A 21,982-nucleotide genomic window follows, 5' to 3' on the forward strand; every position below is an offset into this window, starting at 1 on the left:
AAACTGAGGCTACAATTTGTACAAGCTCATCGAAATTGGACAGTAGAAGATTGGAAAAACGTTGCTTGGTCTGATGAGTCTCGATTTCTGCTGCGACATTCGGATGGTAGGGTCAGAATTTGGCGTAAACAACATGAAAGCATGGACCCATCCTGCCTTGTATGGAGCATCTTTGGGATGTGCAGCTGACAAATCTGCGGCAACTGTGTGATGCCATCATGTCAATATGGACCAAAATCTCTGAGGAATGCTTCCAGCACCTTGTTGAATCTATGCCACGAAGAATTGAGGCAGTTCTGAAGGCAAAAGGGGGTCCAACCCGTTACTAGCATGGTGTACCTAATAAAGTGGCCGGTGAGTGTATATCATGGGAGCGTTGCGGGCCTGTTCCACCCTTACTTCTACTGCTCATGAGTGGTATAAGTCCAGTTATGTACAACTCACAAATAATTCAAGACGCCGCAGAGATTCTCATACATAATGAAGAGGACTCCACACGTGGTGAACGCATTAGATGTGATCACTTCCTTTTCAGATTAACAAGAACAAAGCCCTTTAGTGATGTTATTGCTGAGCTATGAGAATTTGAGTCCTCTTCACAATTACACTTAAATTCCATGGTGTGGCTGCCCTGAAGAACATCTAAGTAACCTCTGCCCGTGAGTCACTGCTGGGGAGGCGAGCACCATGGAGAAGAACGATCAAGACAGGGAAGCCAGAATAATGGCTCCGGCTGACGGCTCCCTCAGGTTTCATCACTGTTCTAATAATATCTGCTAGACAGACTCATTTTTCCTCCAGATGCAGAAAGTGATGGCAAAGCTAGTCATGGTGTGCAGGCCACGATCTCACATTACCACATGTGACCGCCTACACAGTGGTCAAATCACAGTTTATTACCACAATAACTATAACATCCCTGCAATAAACTGCTTTCAATGTGTGAATATATCCTCAGGGTTGGGTCACACGGAGCCAAGACAAATGCGCATGTTGGGCCTTATTCAGATGTTCCAATAGTCTGGATTTCAGAAGTGTGACGGATCAATATTCATCCATTTTTGGCCAGTGTGTCAGTTTTTACCATTAGTACAGCATTGTCTTTTTGTGGGGGTTATTAAGGAAACTTGTCACCTTAGAAAATTTTGATTTACCTGCAGATATATGGTTAGCACTTTAATTGACAGGCAAATCTGTGGCGCATCTGTAGAGGGACAGCTGGCAAGGAAAGTGTTGGGGCATGCTTACAGCCGCCACTCACAGTACAGGGCGCAGGGCTGTGAGTGGTGACTGTAAGCGCTCCGGACACACCTTATGACTGAAAGCTGGTGGTTCCTGGGAGGAGAAAAATACATTTCCTCCTAGTTTCAATAAGTCCTCTGGGCAGCATCGAAGCGCTATTGACCTGCAGCTTAACCCTATATTTGCAGGCAAATAGCGTTTTCCAAGGTGACAGGTTCCCCAAAGGGGTTGCCCACTACTAAGACAACCCCTTCTCATTCCCCATGTTTAGTCCCCTTAAAATAAAAACACTTATTCCCCCCTCCTGTGCCGACGCTGTTCCAGCAGTGTCGTCACTCGCGTTCCCAAGGTCCACGGTGTCGGCACTGAGGATTTTTTTTTCTTCTCACAAGATGGCGCCGCCCGCACAGTAGCAGCTATCGGATCGCTGGCGCCTGCCTGCAGAAGGGGCTTTTTTTTTTTTTTTAAAGCTATATAATATTATGTAAAATAGGGGGCAGGCAACTGATGGATCAGTGACCCGTCAGAAGCCATACAGATGCATAAATAATTAGAGCACCATATGAAGACCCCTCACAGGCCGCCCCAGAGGACAGGCATATCATTAACTCACAACTGAAAATAAAGATTACACAACAACAACAAGATGGATTTCATCACCAGGTATCATTGTAAGTCCGGAGTCACAGTAGACCGTAATACGGACGAATGCTGTGTGTGAAAACATCGCATAGCACTCGGACAAGTATTCCTCTATGGGGCAGATCACATCACCGTTTTTTTCCTCGGCCGTTTTCAGTGTGGGAGTGAAATCGCAGCATGCTGCAATTGTCACCGACACTCGGCAGAGTCTCTGCTCACTCGCACCCATACACGCCTAGGGGTGCGAGTGAGACAACGCACATCACTAGGATATCATCCAAGTGCGGAGCGTTATACGCCGATGCCGGCAATGGAGGAGATGGAGAAATTACTTTCTCCGCCTCCTCCTCAGCTGTGCTCTGATCCGCTCTCTGCGAAAGGCTCGGAGCACAGACGCATGACACTCTGACAGCAGAGAGCAGGAGCTCTCGCATCGGATGCAATACGCTAGTGTGACCCTGGCCTAATCAGTATAACGGCGCTGACCTGACCCTGTGTAGGTTACTATGCACATTCCTGCTGACAGGTTCCCTTTAACATGCCCATAGACTATAATGTGTGCATGTTCTATCTGTGAAAAACAGATTGAGTTTGACAGTTTGTGATTATTTTGGGATCCCCAAGTCCAAAATAGGACATACTGTACATTTAGTAATTAACAGGTGCAAAGCACATAACCCGAGGCCTCCTCCTGGGAGCTGACCCTCGGCAATGCTGGGCTACATTATACCGTGTGTGAGAACACAACAGAAAGGATTCAGCAAAACAAGAAAGTATTCTGCTACAGACAGCCATTCAAGAAGCTAAACATGGAAACAATTATTTGCTTAATGACTAAAAGGCAAAACAACCAGGCTACATTGGGATAAATGCATGTATATAGGGGTCTGTCCGAGGAAAAAGTCACAACATGCACGATTTGCATCAGATATTTTTATTGCACTCGGCCGTGTAAGTCAATGAGTCTGTGGAAATTATCAGACTGCACTCGGATGACATGTGAGTGCAGTCTTATTTTCACAGGCTGAAAAAAATGAGAATTTTTTCCATCTTCTCCTCATCTGAGAGAATTAGAGCACATATAATCACACTCTGATCAAAGTGTGGTTAGCATAATCGGCCCGATTCTCTCGGATGAGAGAAAATCCTCTCATGTCATCGTAGCCATTATTGGATGCACTCACAGCATGCCACGATTGTCTTATGCTGAATCAGTAGATCTGCACTGCCCCAAAGAATAACACTGGTCCTAGTGCTAACCGATAAAACATCACATAGCACTCGGCCGTGTTATACGCTCGTGTGAGCGAGCCCTAATTGACAGTTGGGGCTGTGTTATGATTGCGCTGCTAGACCAAACTGTGCGCTCTCCCTCACCCCAAGCAGTGGCAGCTCTGGCTCTGAAGAATCAGAGAAATGCAAACGGACTGAAACTCCCCAGGTCCAGAGATCTGGCCAGCTTCAGAGCAGCATTTACAAGCTCTTTTGAAAGAGCATGTCAGCACATGACTAGTTGTCATTTAGGAATTTGGAAAAGCTAGGCGACCCCATAGCCAACTGCAATGGTCATCTGACACTCAGAAATACCAATAACTAAGAAACAGAAAACAGGTTGACAGAAGAGGTCAATACCGGAGCAAACTAACTGATGGCTTTTTATTTTAGACAATGACAAATTTAGGTCCCCAAATTACTCTTCATGCTTACAAAGGCAAGCAAAGGCAAGATTTTACAGATCCAAAACCCACAGCTCATAGTATCCATGGACTGCAGACTTATCAGTTTAGACCGGACAACCCCATTAAAATGACCAATAATCGGGATCATACTGGGTGCATGAGACCAAAGGACCCATTTACACTGGCCGGTAATCAGGAGTCATACTAGGTGCATGAGACCAAAGGGCCCATTTACACTGGCCGGTAATCAGGAGTCACACTGGGTGCATGTGACCAAACGACCCATTTACACTGGCCGGTAATCAGGAGTCATACTAGGTGCATGAGACCAAAGGACCCATTTACACTGGCCGGTAATCAGGAGTCACACTGGGTGCATGAGACCAAACGACCCATTTACACTGGCCGGTAATCAGGAGTCATACTGGGTGCATGAGACCAAACGACCCATTTACACTGGCCGGTAATCAGGAGTCACACTGGGTGCATGAGACCAAAGGGCCCATTTACACTGGCCGGTAATCAGGAGTCATACTGGGTGCATGAGACCAAAGGACCCATTTACACTGGCCGGTAATCAGGAGTCATACTGGGTGCATGAGACCAAAGGGCCCATTTATACTGACCGGTAATCAGGAGTCACACTGGGTGCATGAGACCAAACGACCCATTTACACTGGCCGGTAATCAGGAGTCATACTGGGTGCATGAGACCAAAGGACCCATTTACACTGGCCGGTAATCAGGAGTCATACTGGGTGCATGAGACCAAAGGACCCATTTACACTGGCCGGTAATCAGGAGTCACACTGGGTGCATGAGACCAAAGGACCCATTTACACTGGCCGGTAATCAGGAGTCACACTGGGTGCATGAGACCAAACGACCCATTTACACTGGCCGGTAATCAGGAGTCACACTGGGTGCATGAGACCAAAGGGCCCATTTACACTGGCCGGTAATCAGGAGTCATACTAGGTGCATGAGACCAAAGGACCCATTTACACTGGCCGGTAATCAGGAGTCATACTGGGTGCATGAGACCAAAGGACCCATTTACACTGGCCGGTAATCAGGAGTCACACTGGGTGCATGAGACCAAACGACCCATTTACACTGGCCGGTAATCAGGAGTCATACTGGGTGCATGAGACCAAAGGACCCATTTACACTGGCCGGTAATCAGGAGTCACACTGGGTGCATGAGACCAAAGGGCCCATTTACACTGTCCGGTAATCAGGAGTCATACTGGGTGCATGAAACCAAAGGACCCATTTACACTGGCCGGTAATCAGGAGTCATACTGGGTGCATGAGACCAAAGGACCCATTTACACTGGCCGGTAATCAGGAGTCATACTGGGTGCATGAGACCAAAGGGCCCATTTATACTGTCCGGTAATCAGGAGTCATACTGGGTGCATGAAACCAAAGGACCCATTTACACTGGCCGGTAATCAGGAGTCACACTGGGTGCATGAGACCAAAGGGCCCATTTACACTGGCCGGTAATCAGGAGTTATACTAGGTGCATGAGACCAAAGGACCCATTTACACTGGCCGGTAATCAGGAGTCACACTGGGTGCATGAGACCAAAGGACCCATTTACACTGGCCGGTAATCAGGAGTCACACTGGGTGCATGAGACCAAACGACCCATTTACACTGGCCGGTAATCAGGAGTCATACTGGGTGCATGAGACCAAAGAGCCCATTTACACTGGCCGGTAATCAGGAGTCATACTGGGTGCATGAAACCAAAGGGCCCATTTACACTGGCCGGTAATCAGGAGTCATACTGGGTGCATGAGACCAAAGGACCCATTTACACTGGCCGGTAATCAGGAGTCATACTGGGTGCATGAGACCAAAGGGCCCATTTATACTGACCGGTAATCAGGAGTCACACTGGGTGCATGAGACCAAACGACCCATTTACACTGGCCGGTAATCAGGAGTCATACTGGGTGCATGAGACCAAAGGACCCATTTACACTGGCCGGTAATCAGGAGTCACACTGGGTGCATGAGACCAAAGGACCCATTTACACTGGCCGGTAATCAGGAGTCACACTGGGTGCATGAGACCAAACGACCCATTTACACTGGCCGGTAATCAGGAGTCACACTGGGTGTGCAGCGCCCCAGAGTCCTGGTCGTTGCAGTACTGATGCTCCGCCGCTAAGGGGGGCTATGGTACGTCTGATGGCACTAAAGGGGTTCACCTGACCAGGTATCACAGACACCAATACACTTCACAGTCTGGCCTCCAGGGGGAGCTAAGGGCACTATGCATTAGGCCACTCCTCACAGTCTGGTAAAACTGGGGGTTGGATAGGAAGTGAGATCAGAAAGCTGACTGGGTTGGAACCAGGCAACACCTTGTGGCAGAGGGTGTTGTAGGGGAAGATTCAGAGGGGTCCCTGTCAGGGGTGGGATCCTGACAGAGGCCTAGCAACCAGAGAGAACGTTACGGGACCGCGCCTGCACGATATAGCGGCGGTACCCCAAGAAAGGACAAGAAGCGAGGTTTACTGTGCTGAGTGAGAAACGAGATCAACGCAACAAAGAGAATACCAGTAGGAGTCGTGCTGTAAGACGAGGCAACATCCTACTGAGGCGCGTAACCGGTGGCCGGAACCAACCAACCACCAACTCCTGCAGACGCAGCTGAGCACTGAGGCCGGGTGGAAGAAGACCAACATCGGGAGCCTCACCAGACATCTGTCGGCAGCCTCATCTGGTCCGGAGCAAGAAAGAAGTTCCAGCGCTCCGAAGCCAGAAAGCGAGGCCCTACCGGAAAGCGAGGTGCTGCAAACGGAGAGGACAGCGCCGCAGCGCAAGGCCCTGCAACTAGCGTTCCAGACCCCAGTGGAGACGGAGCAGATCGGCACCGGAGGGACCGCATCTGAAGCAGGTATGAAGAACGACCCTGCCCCGCCAGCAGAGGACCTGCTGATAGGCCCCGTCGCGGCACCCCCTCTCCCTGGGACCTATAGACTCCGGCGCCTTACACCCTGGGATCGGGCCACGGGTATGGAGCACTTCTTAAAGGCCCCGATCTCGCCGATCAGCTTGCCGAGCGAGGTCTATGTGGAGCTACGGCCGCCAGAGCGAGAGTAAACCTCGATGCCATGGATATGTAAATAGTTAACTGTTTGTTTCCCTGCTCTTTGCTGCTTTAAACCCGACTAGGGTTATTCTTAAAGGGATCCCTTTGTTTACCCGGGATCCCTATTGCTTTTATTTTTGTTTTTTTTTGTTTTCCCTTTCTGCTCCTTTTAACCCCCTATTTGGAAAAGAACTGCTGGATCATGAACACTGCATGATTACAGACTCCTTGTAAATAGTTTGCACCTTCTTAAAGGTGCCCTCTACTGGTTTTATAAAAGAAAGGACTCTTTGCGAAGAAACTGTTCCTGGAAGCAGTACCGGAGTCCTTGCTGCGTACAGACTTGCAGCTTGAGAAGTTGCACTACCTCATAGAGACTTGGTCCCCTCTTAAAGGGAATGTTCACATATTGCACTTATGAACAATGTTGCCTTAAGATGGTTAAATGGCAATAATGTCTTGAAAGAAGAAGTTAAATGTAGCTAACTAGTTGATTGTGAGAAATGTTTAATGATGTTGATAGAAGAATGAGGACAGAAAGTGAACCCGTACGGGGTTAGTCAGTGAGTCCTCCTAGGAGCCATACAGAGATGGCTCAGTAATCCTGAACTGAAAGATGGATGATAAGTTGTATACAGTGTATAGTAGTAGAAAGGCAGTAGGCCCGGGCGGAAAGGGGCGGTCCTGTAACAGAAAGGAGAGGCAGTAGGCCTGGAGCAGATAGGACAGGCGGTCCTGCAGATGTAAAGAAGGAGAATGCAGGAAGGTTGATTAGCCTTATAGTGTTTTATAAGAAGGTCTTTAGTGGATTCAGTGTGTACGTCCTTAAAGGCAATGTTACATTATTGTTCAAAAATTTGCACTAAGTAGAATACCCGGTTGGGTAAGAAAAATTATTTATAGTATGTTATTTAAGGTATTTAACTATGTTTGTAACGTTCAAGTGTCCTCACCTCCCATAAAGGGAAGCTCTGTTCAAACTTACTTATTGTTATTGCATTTCAAAATTGTATGTCTTTTTGCTGACATGTATTGTTGTTTTCTTCCCAGTCCAGGAGTACTGGACTTAACCGGGGGTGAGTGCAGCGCCCCAGAGTCCTGGACGTTGCAGTACTGATGCTCCGCCGCTAAGGGGGGCTATGGTACGTCTGATGGCACTGAAGGGGTTCACCTGATCAGGTATCACAGACACCAATACACTTCACAGTCTGGCCTCCAGGGGGAGCTAAGGGTACTATGCATTAGGCCACTCCTCACAGTCTGGTAAAACTGGGGGTTGGATAGGAAGTGAGATCAGAAAGCTGACTGGGTTGGAACCAGGCAACACCTTGTGGCAGAGGGTGTTGTAGGGGAAGATTCAGAGTGGTCCCTGTCAGGGGTGGGATCCTGACAGAGGCCTAGCAACCAGAGAGAACGTTACGGGACCGCGCCTGCACGATATAGCGGCGGTACCCCAAGAAAGGACAAGAAGCGAGGTTTACTGTGCTGAGTGAGAAACGAGATCAACGCAACAAGGAGAATACCAGTAGGAGTCGTGCTGTAAGACGAGGCAACATCCTATTGAGGCGCGTAACCGGTGGCCGGAACGCCGAGGAAGTATAGAGCTCCAGGCCAAACTTCAAACCTACGGCAGGACAGTCAGTTATAGGCGGGCTGTCTCACCCAATTGACCTAGGAAGACACAGGGGGGTAACAACAGGAGTGGGGCGACGCTAGAGTCCCGGAAGAGCTCCGAGCCTCCCCGTCATACGGGTGCGTCCTAACCATAAGATCTGGGGGACATGGAAGAACATCAGAATCGAGTTGTGAGGGAACACGAGAAACAGACACAACAGTTGTGGGGACTATCCCGTAAGCACAGCAGGGGAGGACCACAACACACAAGCGCTAGAGGGTAGGCACAGATTTCCACCTGCAAAGGGAGCTCTGGAGGTGCCATGGGACCGGCCAGGCTTGCGCAGCCTGGTTAACCGTATTCCGGACTGAGGATCCTGAAGCCTTCAGTAAAGAGGTAAAGAGACTGCAACCTGGTGTCCTCGTTATTGACCGCGACCGGCACTTCACCGCACCATAACGTCATCCCATACCTCCACCTTCATTGTACGCCCCTCAGCAGGGTCACGGACCGGGTCTAGCCACCGTGACAACCCCAGAGCAGAGACTCAGAGGCCCGGTACCGGGTACCCCTTGGCCCTGCGGTAGTGGGGGCGCTACAGGTGCATGAGACCAAACGACCCATTTACACTGGCCGGTAATCAGGAGTCATACTGGGTGCATGAGACCAAAGGGCCCATTTACACTGGCCGGTAATCAGGAGTCATACTGGGTGCATGAAACCAAAGGGCCCATTTACACTGGCCGGTAATCAGGAGTCATACTGGGTGCATGAGACCAAAGGACCCATTTACACTGGCCGGTAATCAGGAGTCATACTGGGTGCATGAGACCAAAGGGCCCATTTATACTGACCGGTAATCAGGAGTCACACTGGGTGCATGTGACCAAACGACCCATTTACACTGGACGGTAATCAAGAGTCATACTGGGTGCATGAGACTAAAGGACCCATTTACACTGGCCGGTAATCAGGAGTCACACTGGGTGCATGAGACCAAAGGACCCATTTACACTGGCCGGTAATCAGGAGTCATACTGAGTGCATGAGACCAAAGGGCCCATTTACACTGGCCGGTAATCAGGAGTCATACTGGGTGCATGAAACCAAAGGGCCCATTTACACTGGCCGGTAATCAGGAGTCACACTGGGTGCATGAGACCAAACGACCCATTTACACTGGCCGGTAATCAGGAGTCATACTGAGTGCATGAGACCAAAGGGCCCATTTACACTGGCCGGTAATCAGGAGTCATACTGGGTGCATGAGACTAAAGGACCCATTTACACTGGCCGGTAATCAGGAGTCACACTGGGTGCATGAGACCAAACGACCCATTTACACTGGCCGGTAATCAGGAGTCATACTGAGTGCATGAGACCAAAGGGCCCATTTACACTGGCCGGTAATCAGGAGTCATACTGGGTGCATGAAACCAAAGGGCCCATTTACACTGGCCGGTAATCAGGAGTCATACTGGGTGCATGAGACCAAAGGACCCATTTACACTGGCCGGTAATCAGGAGTCATACTGGGTGCATGAGACCAAAGGGCCCATTTATACTGACCGGTAATCAGGAGTCACACTGGGTGCATGAGACCAAACGACCCATTTACACTGGCCGGTAATCAGGAGTCATACTGGGTGCATGAGACCAAAGGGCCCATTTACACTGGCCGGTAATCAGGAGTCATACTGGGTGCATGAGACCAAAGGGCCCATTTACACTGGCCGGTAATAAGGAGTCATACTGGGTGCATGAGACCAAAGGGCCCATTTACACTGGCCGGGAATCAAGAGTCATACTGGGTGCATGAGACCAAAGGGCCTATTTATACTGACCGGTAATCAGGAGTCATACTGGGTGCATGAGACCAAACGACCCATTTACACTGGCCGGTAATCAGGAGTCATACTGGGTGCATGAAACCAAAGGGCCCTTTTACACTGGCTCGTAGCCAGGAGTCATACTGGGTGCATGAAACCAAAGGGCCCTTTTACACTGGCTCGTAGCCAGGAGTCATACTGGGTGCATGAAACCAAAGGGCCCTTTTACACTGGCCGGTAATCAGGAGTCATACTGGGTGCATGAAACCAAAGGACCCATTTACACTGGCCGGTAATCAGGAGTCATACTGGGTGCATGAGACCAAAGGACCCATTTATACTGACCGGTAATCAGGAGTCATACTGGGTGCATGAGACCAAAGGACCCATTTATACTGACCGGTAATCAGGAGTCATACTGGGTGCATGAGACGAAAGGGCCCATTTACACTAGCCGGTAATCAGGAGTCATACAGGGTGCGTGAAACCAAATGAGCCGATTTACACTGGCCAGTAATCAGGAGTCATACTGGGTGCATGAAACCAAAGAGACCATTTACCCTGGCCGGTAATCAATAGTCATGCTGGGTGCATGAAACCATTGAGACCATTTACACTGGCCGGTAATCAGGAGTCATACTGGGTGCATGAGACCAAAGGGCCCATTTACACTGGCCGGTAATCAGGAGTCATACTGGGTGCATGAGACCAAAGGGCCCATTTAAACTGGCCGGTAATCAGGAGTCATACTGGGTGCATGAAACCAAATGAGCCGATTTACACTGGCCGGTAATCAGGAGTCATACTGGGTGCATGAAACCAAATGAGCCGATTACACTGGCCGGTAATCAGGAGTCATACTGGGTGCATGAGACCAAAGGGCCCATTTACACTGACCGGTAATCAGGAGTCACACTGGGTGCATGAGACCAAAGGGCCCATTTACACTGGCCGGGAATCAGGAGTCATACTGGGTGCATGAGACCAAAGGGCCCATTTACACTGGCCGGTAATAAGGAGTCATACTGGGTGCATGAGACCAAAGGGCCCATTTACACTGGCCGGGAATCAAGAGTCATACTGGGTGCATGAGACCAAAGGGCCTATTTATACTGACCGGTAATCAGGAGTCATACTGAGTGCATGAGACCAAAGGGCCCATTTACACTGGCCGGTAATCAGGAGTCATACTGAGTGCATGAGACCAAAGGGCCCATTTACACTGGCCGGTAATCAGGAGTCATACTGGGTGCATGAGACTAAAGGACCCATTTACACTGGCCGGTAATCAGGAGTCACACTGGGTGCATGAGACCAAACGACCCATTTACACTGGCCGGTAATCAGGAGTCATACTGAGTGCATGAGACCAAAGGGCCCATTTACACTGGCCGGTAATCAGGAGTCATACTGGGTGCATGAAACCAAAGGGCCCATTTACACTGGCCGGTAATCAGGAGTCATACTGGGTGCATGAGACCAAAGGACCCATTTACACTGGCCGGTAATCAGGAGTCATACTGGGTGCATGAGACCAAAGGGCCCATTTATACTGACCGGTAATCAGGAGTCACACTGGGTGCATGAGACCAAACGACCCATTTACACTGGCCGGTAATCAGGAGTCATACTGGGTGCATGAGACCAAAGGGCCCATTTACACTGGCCGGTAATCAGGAGTCATACTGGGTGCATGAGACCAAAGGGCCCATTTACACTGGCCGGTAATAAGGAGTCATACTGGGTGCATGAGACCAAAGGGCCCATTTACACTGGCCGGGAATCAAGAGTCATACTGGGTGCATGAGACCAAAGGGCCTATTTATACTGACCGGTAATCAGGAGTCATACTGGGTGCATGAGACCAAACGACCCATTTACACTGGCCGGTAATCAGGAGTCATACTGGGTGCATGAAACCAAAGGGCCCTTTTACACTGGCTCGTAGCCAGGAGTCATACTGGGTGCATGAAACCAAAGGGCCCTTTTACACTGGCTCGTAGCCAGGAGTCATACTGGGTGCATGAAACCAAAGGGCCCTTTTACACTGGCCGGTAATCAGGAGTCATACTGGGTGCATGAAACCAAAGGACCCATTTACACTGGCCGGTAATCAGGAGTCATACTGGGTGCATGAGACCAAAGGACCCATTTATACTGACCGGTAATCAGGAGTCATACTGGGTGCATGAGACCAAAGGACCCATTTATACTGACCGGTAATCAGGAGTCATACTGGGTGCATGAGACGAAAGGGCCCATTTACACTAGCCGGTAATCAGGAGTCATACAGGGTGCGTGAAACCAAATGAGCCGATTTACACTGGCCGGTAATCAGGAGTCATACTGGGTGCATGAAACCAAAGAGACCATTTACCCTGGCCGGTAATCAATAGTCATGCTGGGTGCATGAAACCATTGAGACCATTTACACTGGCCGGTAATCAGGAGTCATACTGGGTGCATGAGACCAAAGGGCCCATTTACACTGGCCGGTAATCAGGAGTCATACTGGGTGCATGAGACCAAAGGGCCCATTTAAACTGGCCGGTAATCAGGAGTCATACTGGGTGCATGAAACCAAATGAGCCGATTTACACTGGCCGGTAATCAGGAGTCATACTGGGTGCATGAAACCAAATGAGCCGATTACACTGGCCGGTAATCAGGAGTCATACTGGGTGCATGAGACCAAAGGGCCCATTTACACTGACCGGTAATCAGGAGTCACACTGGGTGCATGAGACCAAAGGGCCCATTTACACTGGCCGGTAATCAGGAGTCATACTGGGTGCATGAGACCAAAGGGCCCATTTACACTGGCCAGTAATCAGGAGTCATACTGGGTGCATGAGACCAAAGGGCCCATTTACACTGGCCGGTAATCAGGAGTCATACTGGGTGCATCAGACCAAAGGGCCTATTTACACTGGCCAGTTATCGGGAAAACATAAACACACTGACTGCAATATGTCTAAACAGGCCAGCAATCTCCCAATTTCACCAATTTTTAATTTGGTGAAACGATTTTAAACTTCCTGTGTAAACAGTAAATGTGCTACTGAGACAATGACATTCCATCTGCCCCATTTATCATTTCTGATTATTTTAAAGTCACTTTTATCTTTTGTCCCGTTGTATTCTTTGCTGTTTTTAGAAACTCTTCAAAATTGAACATGCAGGGTAATCAAAATGCTCAGTTAGGGACCGGAGTAAATTTGAGAAAGAAAATGTGTTTTTTTTTACAAAGCTATAATAAATAATGCGTAGGCTGCTACAATGCTCACAATGGCAAACAGAAATAAAAACAGGCGAAGATCTAAAAAACAGACCTCAAAATAAGTGTACTTTCAAAAACGAGTTTGGCACAAAATGAAAAAATAGCATAAAATAGGAAAACCTAGACAAAAATAGCCGCAAATTCAATAATAGATGGGCCCTTTATTTCTATCAATGATCGTTATGCGAGCATGGAAAATGCCATCTGCCTGTGTAAACAGACTACATGAATACCTTACATATGGCTCCTGAGCTGTTGTTTAACTGCCAATGAAAAGGTGCACAAAGTGCACAGGAAGACGGCCGTATAAATCAGACTGAGATTGGACCGCAATGCTCTGACTGGCTGTCGGCATTGACTGACCGAACGTGACAGCACGTAAAGCTGTCACACATAGGTGGGGTCCGTGCACTGCAGTCCGATCTCGGTCTGATTTATACTGCCGTCTGTCTGCGCCTTACAAAGGTTTTCAGGATTTTTTGCAAACTCAAGGGACTAAAGAAAATCTGCTGTCCTCTACTAAGAAGTAACCCAGATTTTTGTTTTTCCCACGTTCAAAGCATCGTTGAACTTTCTAATGAGATGGAGTCAAGCCAACTATAGAAATTGTGAAATGACCGAAGATAAGAACTGAAAAGCACACAAAGGCTAAACAAGCAAGAGCAATGCACAAAAAATATAACTAATGCTGTGCTAAGAAAGCCTGCAAAAATGTAAAGCATCCAAAATCAGGTACTAACAGTAATAATAATAATAACAGAAGCAGGAGAATAAAAGCAAGACAAGCAGGGAGAACACAGGAGTCAGAGCGGCTCATTGCGGGTGAAAGTGAGCAGACAAGCCCGTTGTGTAACTCCGGATCAGACCAATCACTTTCCCGTGTAATTACTGCAGTTGTTTGCTGCTGCATCCAGATGGGTTTCCTATGTCCTAGTAAAAGAGGTTTACAGTAATGGCGAAGGCCATCTGTTATTATACAGCAGGTCAGCAACAACGGATCAGCAGTGTTCCCAGCAGGCCACTTTAGTATGGGGAATAATAGGGCACATGCAACATGTTGTCTTGTTCATATTTATCCAAAAATGGAAATGTGGAATAAAAGCCAGATTCACACCCACATTGCAGTTACACCAAGATACTGGCGGCAGGTACCAAGTTATTTTGTTCTGATAAAAAACAGATAATGTCACAAAAACCTGATGAACCCAATTAGAGTATGTTCACACTATGCTTTTTTTCAGCGTTTTTTTTTTTTCTGCATGAAAAATGCAGAGCGCTGGCAGTAGAAATGCAGCGTATTTTACACCTTTTTTAAAAATAATTCATGCAGGGTTTTTTTGTGCATTTTTTACGCAAGCAGCTAAATAGGTACAATAAAAACGCAGCAAAAGAACTAAAAAAGTTGACATAATAAACAAACGCCCTGCACCTCAAAAACTGCAAGGAAGATAAAATACACTATGAATGAGACTTTAGAAACCTCATTTATTTTGCTGCTAACCGTAAAACACTTGAGTTTTTTTCAGATTAAAAAAACAAAAAAAACAAAGCAAAAACACAACATGTGAACAAGCTTTTACGATCAATGGGGTCCATCTAGCACCGCTGGTGTCCATTATGTAACGGACGTGTCACTCAGTTTTGTTTCTTTTTGATCTATGACAGAGAGAACAACAATGTTAGGGCTCACTCACACAAGCGCATAAATCGGGCGAGTGCAATGCGAGAAAAAAAAGGATCACATACGGACCAATGTTATTCAATGAAGCACAGCAGACCTGTGGAATTTTTCTTACATGTATTCGCCATGCTGTGAATCACCCCCAAAATTGGATGGGTGTGAGAAAAAAAAATCAGATGCCATACAGACAGTCAGGATTATTACGGATACATTACAATCCTGTAACATAGGAACCGGTCAATGTCCTGTAAATGATTAATAGCTACTGAGTAAAAAAATGGATTGTATACAGACAGGACACAAAGAACAATAAAAAAAAAAAAATCATCCCACTCACTTGGATGAGATTGTGACTGATTTATACACAAGTGTGAGCGAACCCTTAGGCTATGTGCCCACGTTCCGGATTTTTAGCGTTTTTTTAGCTTTTTGTGGCGGTTTTCCGCTGCAAAAACGGTAAAAAAACGCTTACATTAAGCATACCATTATTTTAATGCATTCCGCAATTTTTGTGCCCATGCTGCGTTTTTATCCGCAAAAAAACGCATCGTGGAAAAAACACAGCATGTTCATTAGTTTTGCGGAAAATTTGCGGATTTGCCGCTATATTATTGTATTGGGACGCTCGTGAAAAAAATGCAAAAAAAAAGCGAGAAAAACGCAAGCGGATTTCCTGCAAAAGGAGTTTGGTTTTGATCAGGAAAACTCTGCGAACAATCCTGACCGTGGGCACATAGCCTTAAAGGGTTTCTCCTCTCAGGAATGTGGATTCCAAACTTACACTTACCGGGTTTTTTGGGACCCGTTATTGCGGCCCTTTTTTGCAGGCCGTATCACTACAATTTTCAAGGTCCGCCGCAATACTGGACTCGCGGATCGCCGTTTTTCAGGTTCCCAATACTATAGCAAAAGTATTAGGGAAAAAAAGGCGGTCCGCAAAACCGGAAGTCACAGCGATTTACAATGAGGGCCGTGTCGGTAAGCTGTGAAAAATATTGAGCAAGCGTACCATGAAATTATTGCTGCCCGTTTTTGCGGCCCCATAGAAATCTATTGGGGCCGCAAAAACGGGCCACAAAATCATGGCATGTGAAAAAGCAGCCTAAGATGCCTAGAATAACAAGCAGGTACTCACCCTCCCCGGGTCCAGCACTGGCTCTCCACCATTGTCAGGTGTCTTGGATATAGGGGTGCCATCACGTCAGCAGCTCATATCACTGCTCTAGCCAATCACTGAGCGCTATGGCTGCACTGTAGATGGCACGAGCAACTGAGCTCAGTGATTGGCTACACTGGTGATATGACCTATGGATGTGATGTCACCGCTACTTCCAAGACCCCGAGCCCTGAGCAGTGGCGAGGAGCCAGCGCGGGACCCGGGGAGTGCGAGTACCTGCTCCCCTTTGGGGTCACTTTCCTAATAGTGGACAATTCCTTCAACAAAAATGTAAATATCCTGACATAACCAAGACATTCTGAATTCAGAAGCACTTATTACAGTAAAGTGGGCTTGTATGACATCAGTGCCTGAAGGCAGACTATGGCAGGTGTTGCGAGCTGGTGCAGCCGGTTGTGTTCGGGAACCTTCACACAGATTTTCGGGCCTATGACAACTGCCCTAAATGGCAACCAGAAACCCATCTTAGCTTTGTTACGGCTGTGGATTTTCCCCTCAGATTTTAGCAGGTCAGTGATTGAAGTGGATCTGCACAGACTCAGCCTGTACACGCTTCCCCTCACAGCGTCACCGGGGAGTTACAAAGCAACCGCAGTCAGGTCAAGGTGGCTGAGCCAGGAGGCCAGTAGCCAGCTCCACATCAGCACTGCATCCACATCATTCTCAAGTAGTTCATGGTGTTTATACCCAAGCATGTAGAAAAAATACAGTGCATGAAGGAGACTCATGGAAATGACATGAAGTCCTTGTTAGGCCACGTTCAGTAATTGGTCAGTATTTTACCTCAGGATTTATAAGGGTACTTTCACACTAGCGTTTTTTTCCTCCGTCGCTATACGTCGTTTTGGAGTAAAAACGCATCCTGCAAAAGTGCTTGCAGGATGCGTTTTTTCGCCATTGACTTACATTAGCGACGCAGTGCGACGCATAGACACACGTCGCAACCGTCTTGCGTCGTGTCACGTCGGTCCGTCGCCAGTAGCTTGTAACGTTTTTTTGCAGCGTCGAGACCATCTTTTCCGACCGCGCATGCGCGGCCAGAACTCCGCCCCCGCCTCCCCGCACCTCACAATGGGGCAGCGGATGCATTGTAATAATGCATCCGCTGCCCCCGTTGTGCAAAATAATCACACTGTCCGTCGGCACGTCGGGCCAACGCATGGCGACGGCCCCGTGCCGACGCCAGTGTGAAAGTAGCCTAAGCCAAAGCCAGGAGTGGAGCAATCAGAGGAAAAGTATAATAGAAACCCGTCATCACTTCTGTATTTATCACCCACTCCTGGGTTTGGCTTACACATACTGAGGTAAAATTCTGACCAAATACTGAACGTGTGAACGCGGCCTTAATTACACACAGTAACAATCACCGCTCTTCTATTGAGACATGCACATTAGCAGGTCAGCTTTAGGCTATGTGCACACGATGCGGATTTTGCTGCGGATCCGCAGCGTTTCCGCAGCTGCGGGTCCGCAGCAGTTTCCCATGAGTTTACATTACAATGTAAACCTATGGGAAACAGAAAACCCTGTGCCCATGCTGCGGAAAAAAAGTGCGGAAACGCAGCGGTTTACATTCCGCAGCATGTCACTTCTTTCTGCGGATTCCGCAGCGGCTTTACACCTGCTCCAATACAAAACCACAGGTGTAAAACCGCAGTGAAATTCGCACAAAAACCGCGGTAAATCCGCGATAAACCTGCAGCAAAAACGCAGTGTTTTTTCCCTGCAGATTTATCAAATCCGCTGCAGAAAAATCCGCAGAGGACCATTCTATGTGTGCACATACCCTTAATGTCTCCGAGTTTTAATAATAGAGGATTTATGTTCACTGACAGCAAGCAGCGATCAGAAGCGGCAAGGCACTGAAACAAAGTGAGTGAGAAAGTAGCAGCAGAAAATAGCAATCCTCATCAATAAAGTCATATATTTAAGGGCATGTGCACATGGCGTCTCAGACACAAATGTTCCCATTTTCTGTAGGAAGACACCCGCAGTGTTTTTTTCTGAAGCGCCTTTTCTGACATCTGTCTCGATGCCTTCTGCAGTGGCTTTTATAAAGTTTTATATATATATATATATATATATATATATATATATATATATATATATATATATATATATATATGGATGGATGGATAGATAGATATGGGATAGATAGATAGATAGATATGGGATAGATAGATAGATAGATAGATAGATAGATAGATAGATAGATAGATAGATATGGGATAGATAGATAGATAGATAGATAGATAGATAGATAGATAGATAGATAGATAGATAGATAGATATGGGATAGATAGATATGGGATAGATAGATGATAGATAGATAGATAGATAGATAGATAGATAGATAGATAGATAGATAGATAGATAGATATGGGATAGATAGATATGGGATAGATAGATAAATAGATAGATAGATAGATAGATAGATAGATAGATAGATAGATAGATAGATAGATGTCAGCTCCCAAGCAGAAGCCACCAGAAGAGTAAATCAGGTCACTTCTTTTAACCATATCATGACCTTGGAGCAGTTATATTATGATGGAACATTTGCACAGTAAGATGTTGTGACATTCTTCAGCATATTATCATTCTTTTTGGTACTTCTTTATCATTTTTTCAGGCGCGTTTCAGTTGGAAAAGACCCGAAAACCCACGTGACAATTTGCCTGACTTTCTAAGAAGCCTGAAAAGAAAATCTTGCAGCTTATTCAGACAGAGCTGCTCTGCTCTGCACCCGTATTGGGGCATGACTGTGCAGGACACAATCCCTGGGTGGGCTCTGTTGGGGGATCTAATAATGGGCACCCAGCTTTCCTGGAGACAGATCAACATGACAGATAAGCCTCAAGGACAATATACTATGTAATGCCAGCTGGCCCTGGGTAATGCCAGGTCATGGTGCCAGGTCCCCTCCCCCGTTACCTTATCTCGAGGTCATCCAGAACTTCCACCAGGTGAGTGGACCGGGCTGCCATGGACATGGAGCGGCAGAACTTGCCCCCATTTTGCCCCTCGTTAGCCTTGGCTTGGATCTTGGCTTGTGCCATGTGTCCGCTCCGCGGTAATGGAGGACAGTGACAGTGCCGGGTTATGGCAGCCCTGCTAGGAGCTTTCTAGACACATCTTCGCCAGACACTCCGGAGTCTGATGAAACATTTCCTAACAAGGACCTGGGCGGATCCTGCTCCCTCCCTGCCCCCCGCAGTGGGCACAGCCAGGGGCTCTGCTGCACGTGTGATGCCAGTGCTGTGCCCGGCTCTGCAGCAGGGGGTCCCAGCGGGGGTTACCGACACTCGGACCTTGTGTAATGGGGGCTGGCACCCCAATAATAATCTCTGGAATAAAGCGTGCTGCACCCCAATAAGAATCGCTGGAATAAAGCGTGTTTCACCTCAATAATTGCTAAAGCACGCTGCACCCCAATAATAGTCTCTGGACTAAAGCATACTACACCCCAATAATAATCATTGGACTAAAGCGTGCTGCACCCCAATAATAGTCTCTGGAATAAAGCGTGCTGCACCCCAATTATAATCACTGGACTAAAGCACGCTGCACCCCAATAATAATCACTGGACGAAAGCGTGCTGCACCCCAATAATAGTCTCTGGACTAAAGCGTGCTGCACCCCAATAAGAATCACTGAACTAAAGCGTGCTGCACCCCAATAATAATCACTGGACTAAAGCGTGCTGCACCCCAATAATAATCACTGGACGAAAGCGTGCTGCACCCCAATAATAGTCTCTGGACTAAAGCGTGCTGCACCCCAATAAGAATCACTGAACTAAAGCGTGCTGCACCCCAATAATAATCACTGGACTAAAGCGTGCTGCACCCCAATAATAGTCTCTGGACTAAAGCGTGCTGCACCCCAATAATAATCACTGGACTAAAGCGAGCTGCACCCCAATAATAATCACTGGAGTAAAGCGTGCTGCACCCCAATAAGAATCACTGAACTAAAGCGTGCTGCACCCCAATAATAATCACTGGACTAAAGCGTGCTGCACCCCAATAATAGTCTCTGGACTAAAGCGTGCTGCACCCCAATAATAATCACTGGACTAAAGCGTGCTGCCCCCCAATAATAATCATTGGACTAAAGCATGCTGCACCCCAATAATAGTCTCTGGAATAAAGCGTGATGCACCCCAATTATAATCACTGGACTAAAGCACGCTGCACCCCAATAATAATCACTGGACTAAAGCGTGCTGCACCCCAATAATAATCACTGGACGAAAGCGTGCTGCACCCCAATAATAGTCTCTGGACTAAAGCGTGCTGCACCCCAATAAGAATCACTGAACTAAAGCGTGCTGCACCCCAATAATAATCACTGGACTAAAGCATGCTGCACCCCAATAATAGTCTCTGGACTAAAGCGTGCTGCACCCCAATAATAATCATTGGACTAAAGCATGCTGCACCCCAATAATAGTCTCTGGAATAAAGCGTGCTGCACCCCAATTATAATCACTGGACTAAAGCACGCTGCACCCCAATAATAATCACTGGACTAAAGCGTGCTGCACCCCAATAATAATCACTGGACTAAAGCATGCTGCACCCCAATAATAGTCTCTGGAATAAAGCGTGCTGCACCCCAATTATAATCACTGGACTAAAGCACGCTGCACCCCAATAATAATCACTGGACTAAAGCGTGCTGCACCCCAATAATAGTCTCTGGACTAAAGCGTGCTGCACCCCAATAAGAATCACTGAACTAAAGCGTGCTGCACCCCAATAATAATCACTGGACTAAAGCGTGCTGCACCCCAATAATAGTCTCTGGACTAAAGCGTGCTGCACCCCAATAATAATCACTGGACTAAAGCGAGCTGCACCCCAATAATAATCACTGGAGTAAAGCGTGCTGCACCCCAATAATAATCACTGGACTAAAGCGTGCTGCACCCCAATAATAGTCTCTGGACTAAAGCGTGCTGCACCCCAATAATAATCACTGGACTAAAGCGTGCTGCCCCCCAATAATAATCACTGGACTAAAGCGACCTGCACCCCAATAATAGTCTCTAGACTAAAGCGTGCTGCACCCCAATAAGAATCACTAGACTAAAGCGTGCTGCACCCCAATAATAATCACTGGACTAAAGCGTGCTGCACCCCAATAATAATCACTGGACTAAAGCGTGCTGCACCCCAATAATAATCACTGGACTAAAGCACGCTGCACCCCTATAATAATCACTGGACTAAAGCGTGCTGCACCCCAATAATTATCTCTGGACTAAAGCGTGCTGCACCCCAATAATTGATAGACTAAAGCGTGCTGCACCCCAATAATAATCACTGGAATAAAGCACGCTGCACCCCAATAATAATCACTCGAATAAAGCATGCTGCACCCCAATAATAATCACTGGACTAAAGCACGCTGCACCCCAATAATAATCACTGGAATAAAGCACGCTGCACCCCAATAATAATCACTCAAATAAAGCATGCTGCACCCCAATAATAATCACTGGACTAAAGCGTGCTGCACCCCAATAAGAATCACTGGACTAAAGCGTGCTGCACCCCAATAATAATCACTGGACAAAAGCGTGCTGCACCCCAATAAGAATCACTGGACTAAAGTGTGCTGCACCCCAATAAGAATCACTGGACTAAAGCGTGCTGCACCCCAATAAGAATCACTGGAATAAAGCGTGCTGCACCCCAATAATAATCACTGGACTA

The 21,982-nt window shown here is 47.4% G+C and overlaps 1 protein-coding gene across 1 annotated transcript in view; it reads right to left on the bottom strand.

Annotated features, from left to right (window-relative positions):
* BAG2 (BAG cochaperone 2) overlaps window positions 1-19,423 on the bottom strand; it is a 94,923-nt gene extending 75,500 nt beyond the window's left edge. The window contains exon 1 of the mRNA XM_077289999.1: window positions 19,193-19,423. Within this exon, the coding sequence (XP_077146114.1) occupies window positions 19,193-19,317 (125 nt within the window). The 5' untranslated portion in view covers window positions 19,318-19,423. The remainder of the gene's footprint in view (window positions 1-19,192) is intronic.
* Between the last annotated feature and the right edge of the window lie 2,559 nt (window positions 19,424-21,982).

The sequence above is a fragment of the Ranitomeya variabilis genome, chromosome 2 (genome assembly GCF_051348905.1).
Source record: "Ranitomeya variabilis isolate aRanVar5 chromosome 2, aRanVar5.hap1, whole genome shotgun sequence".
NCBI lineage: Eukaryota > Metazoa > Chordata > Amphibia > Anura > Dendrobatidae > Ranitomeya > Ranitomeya variabilis.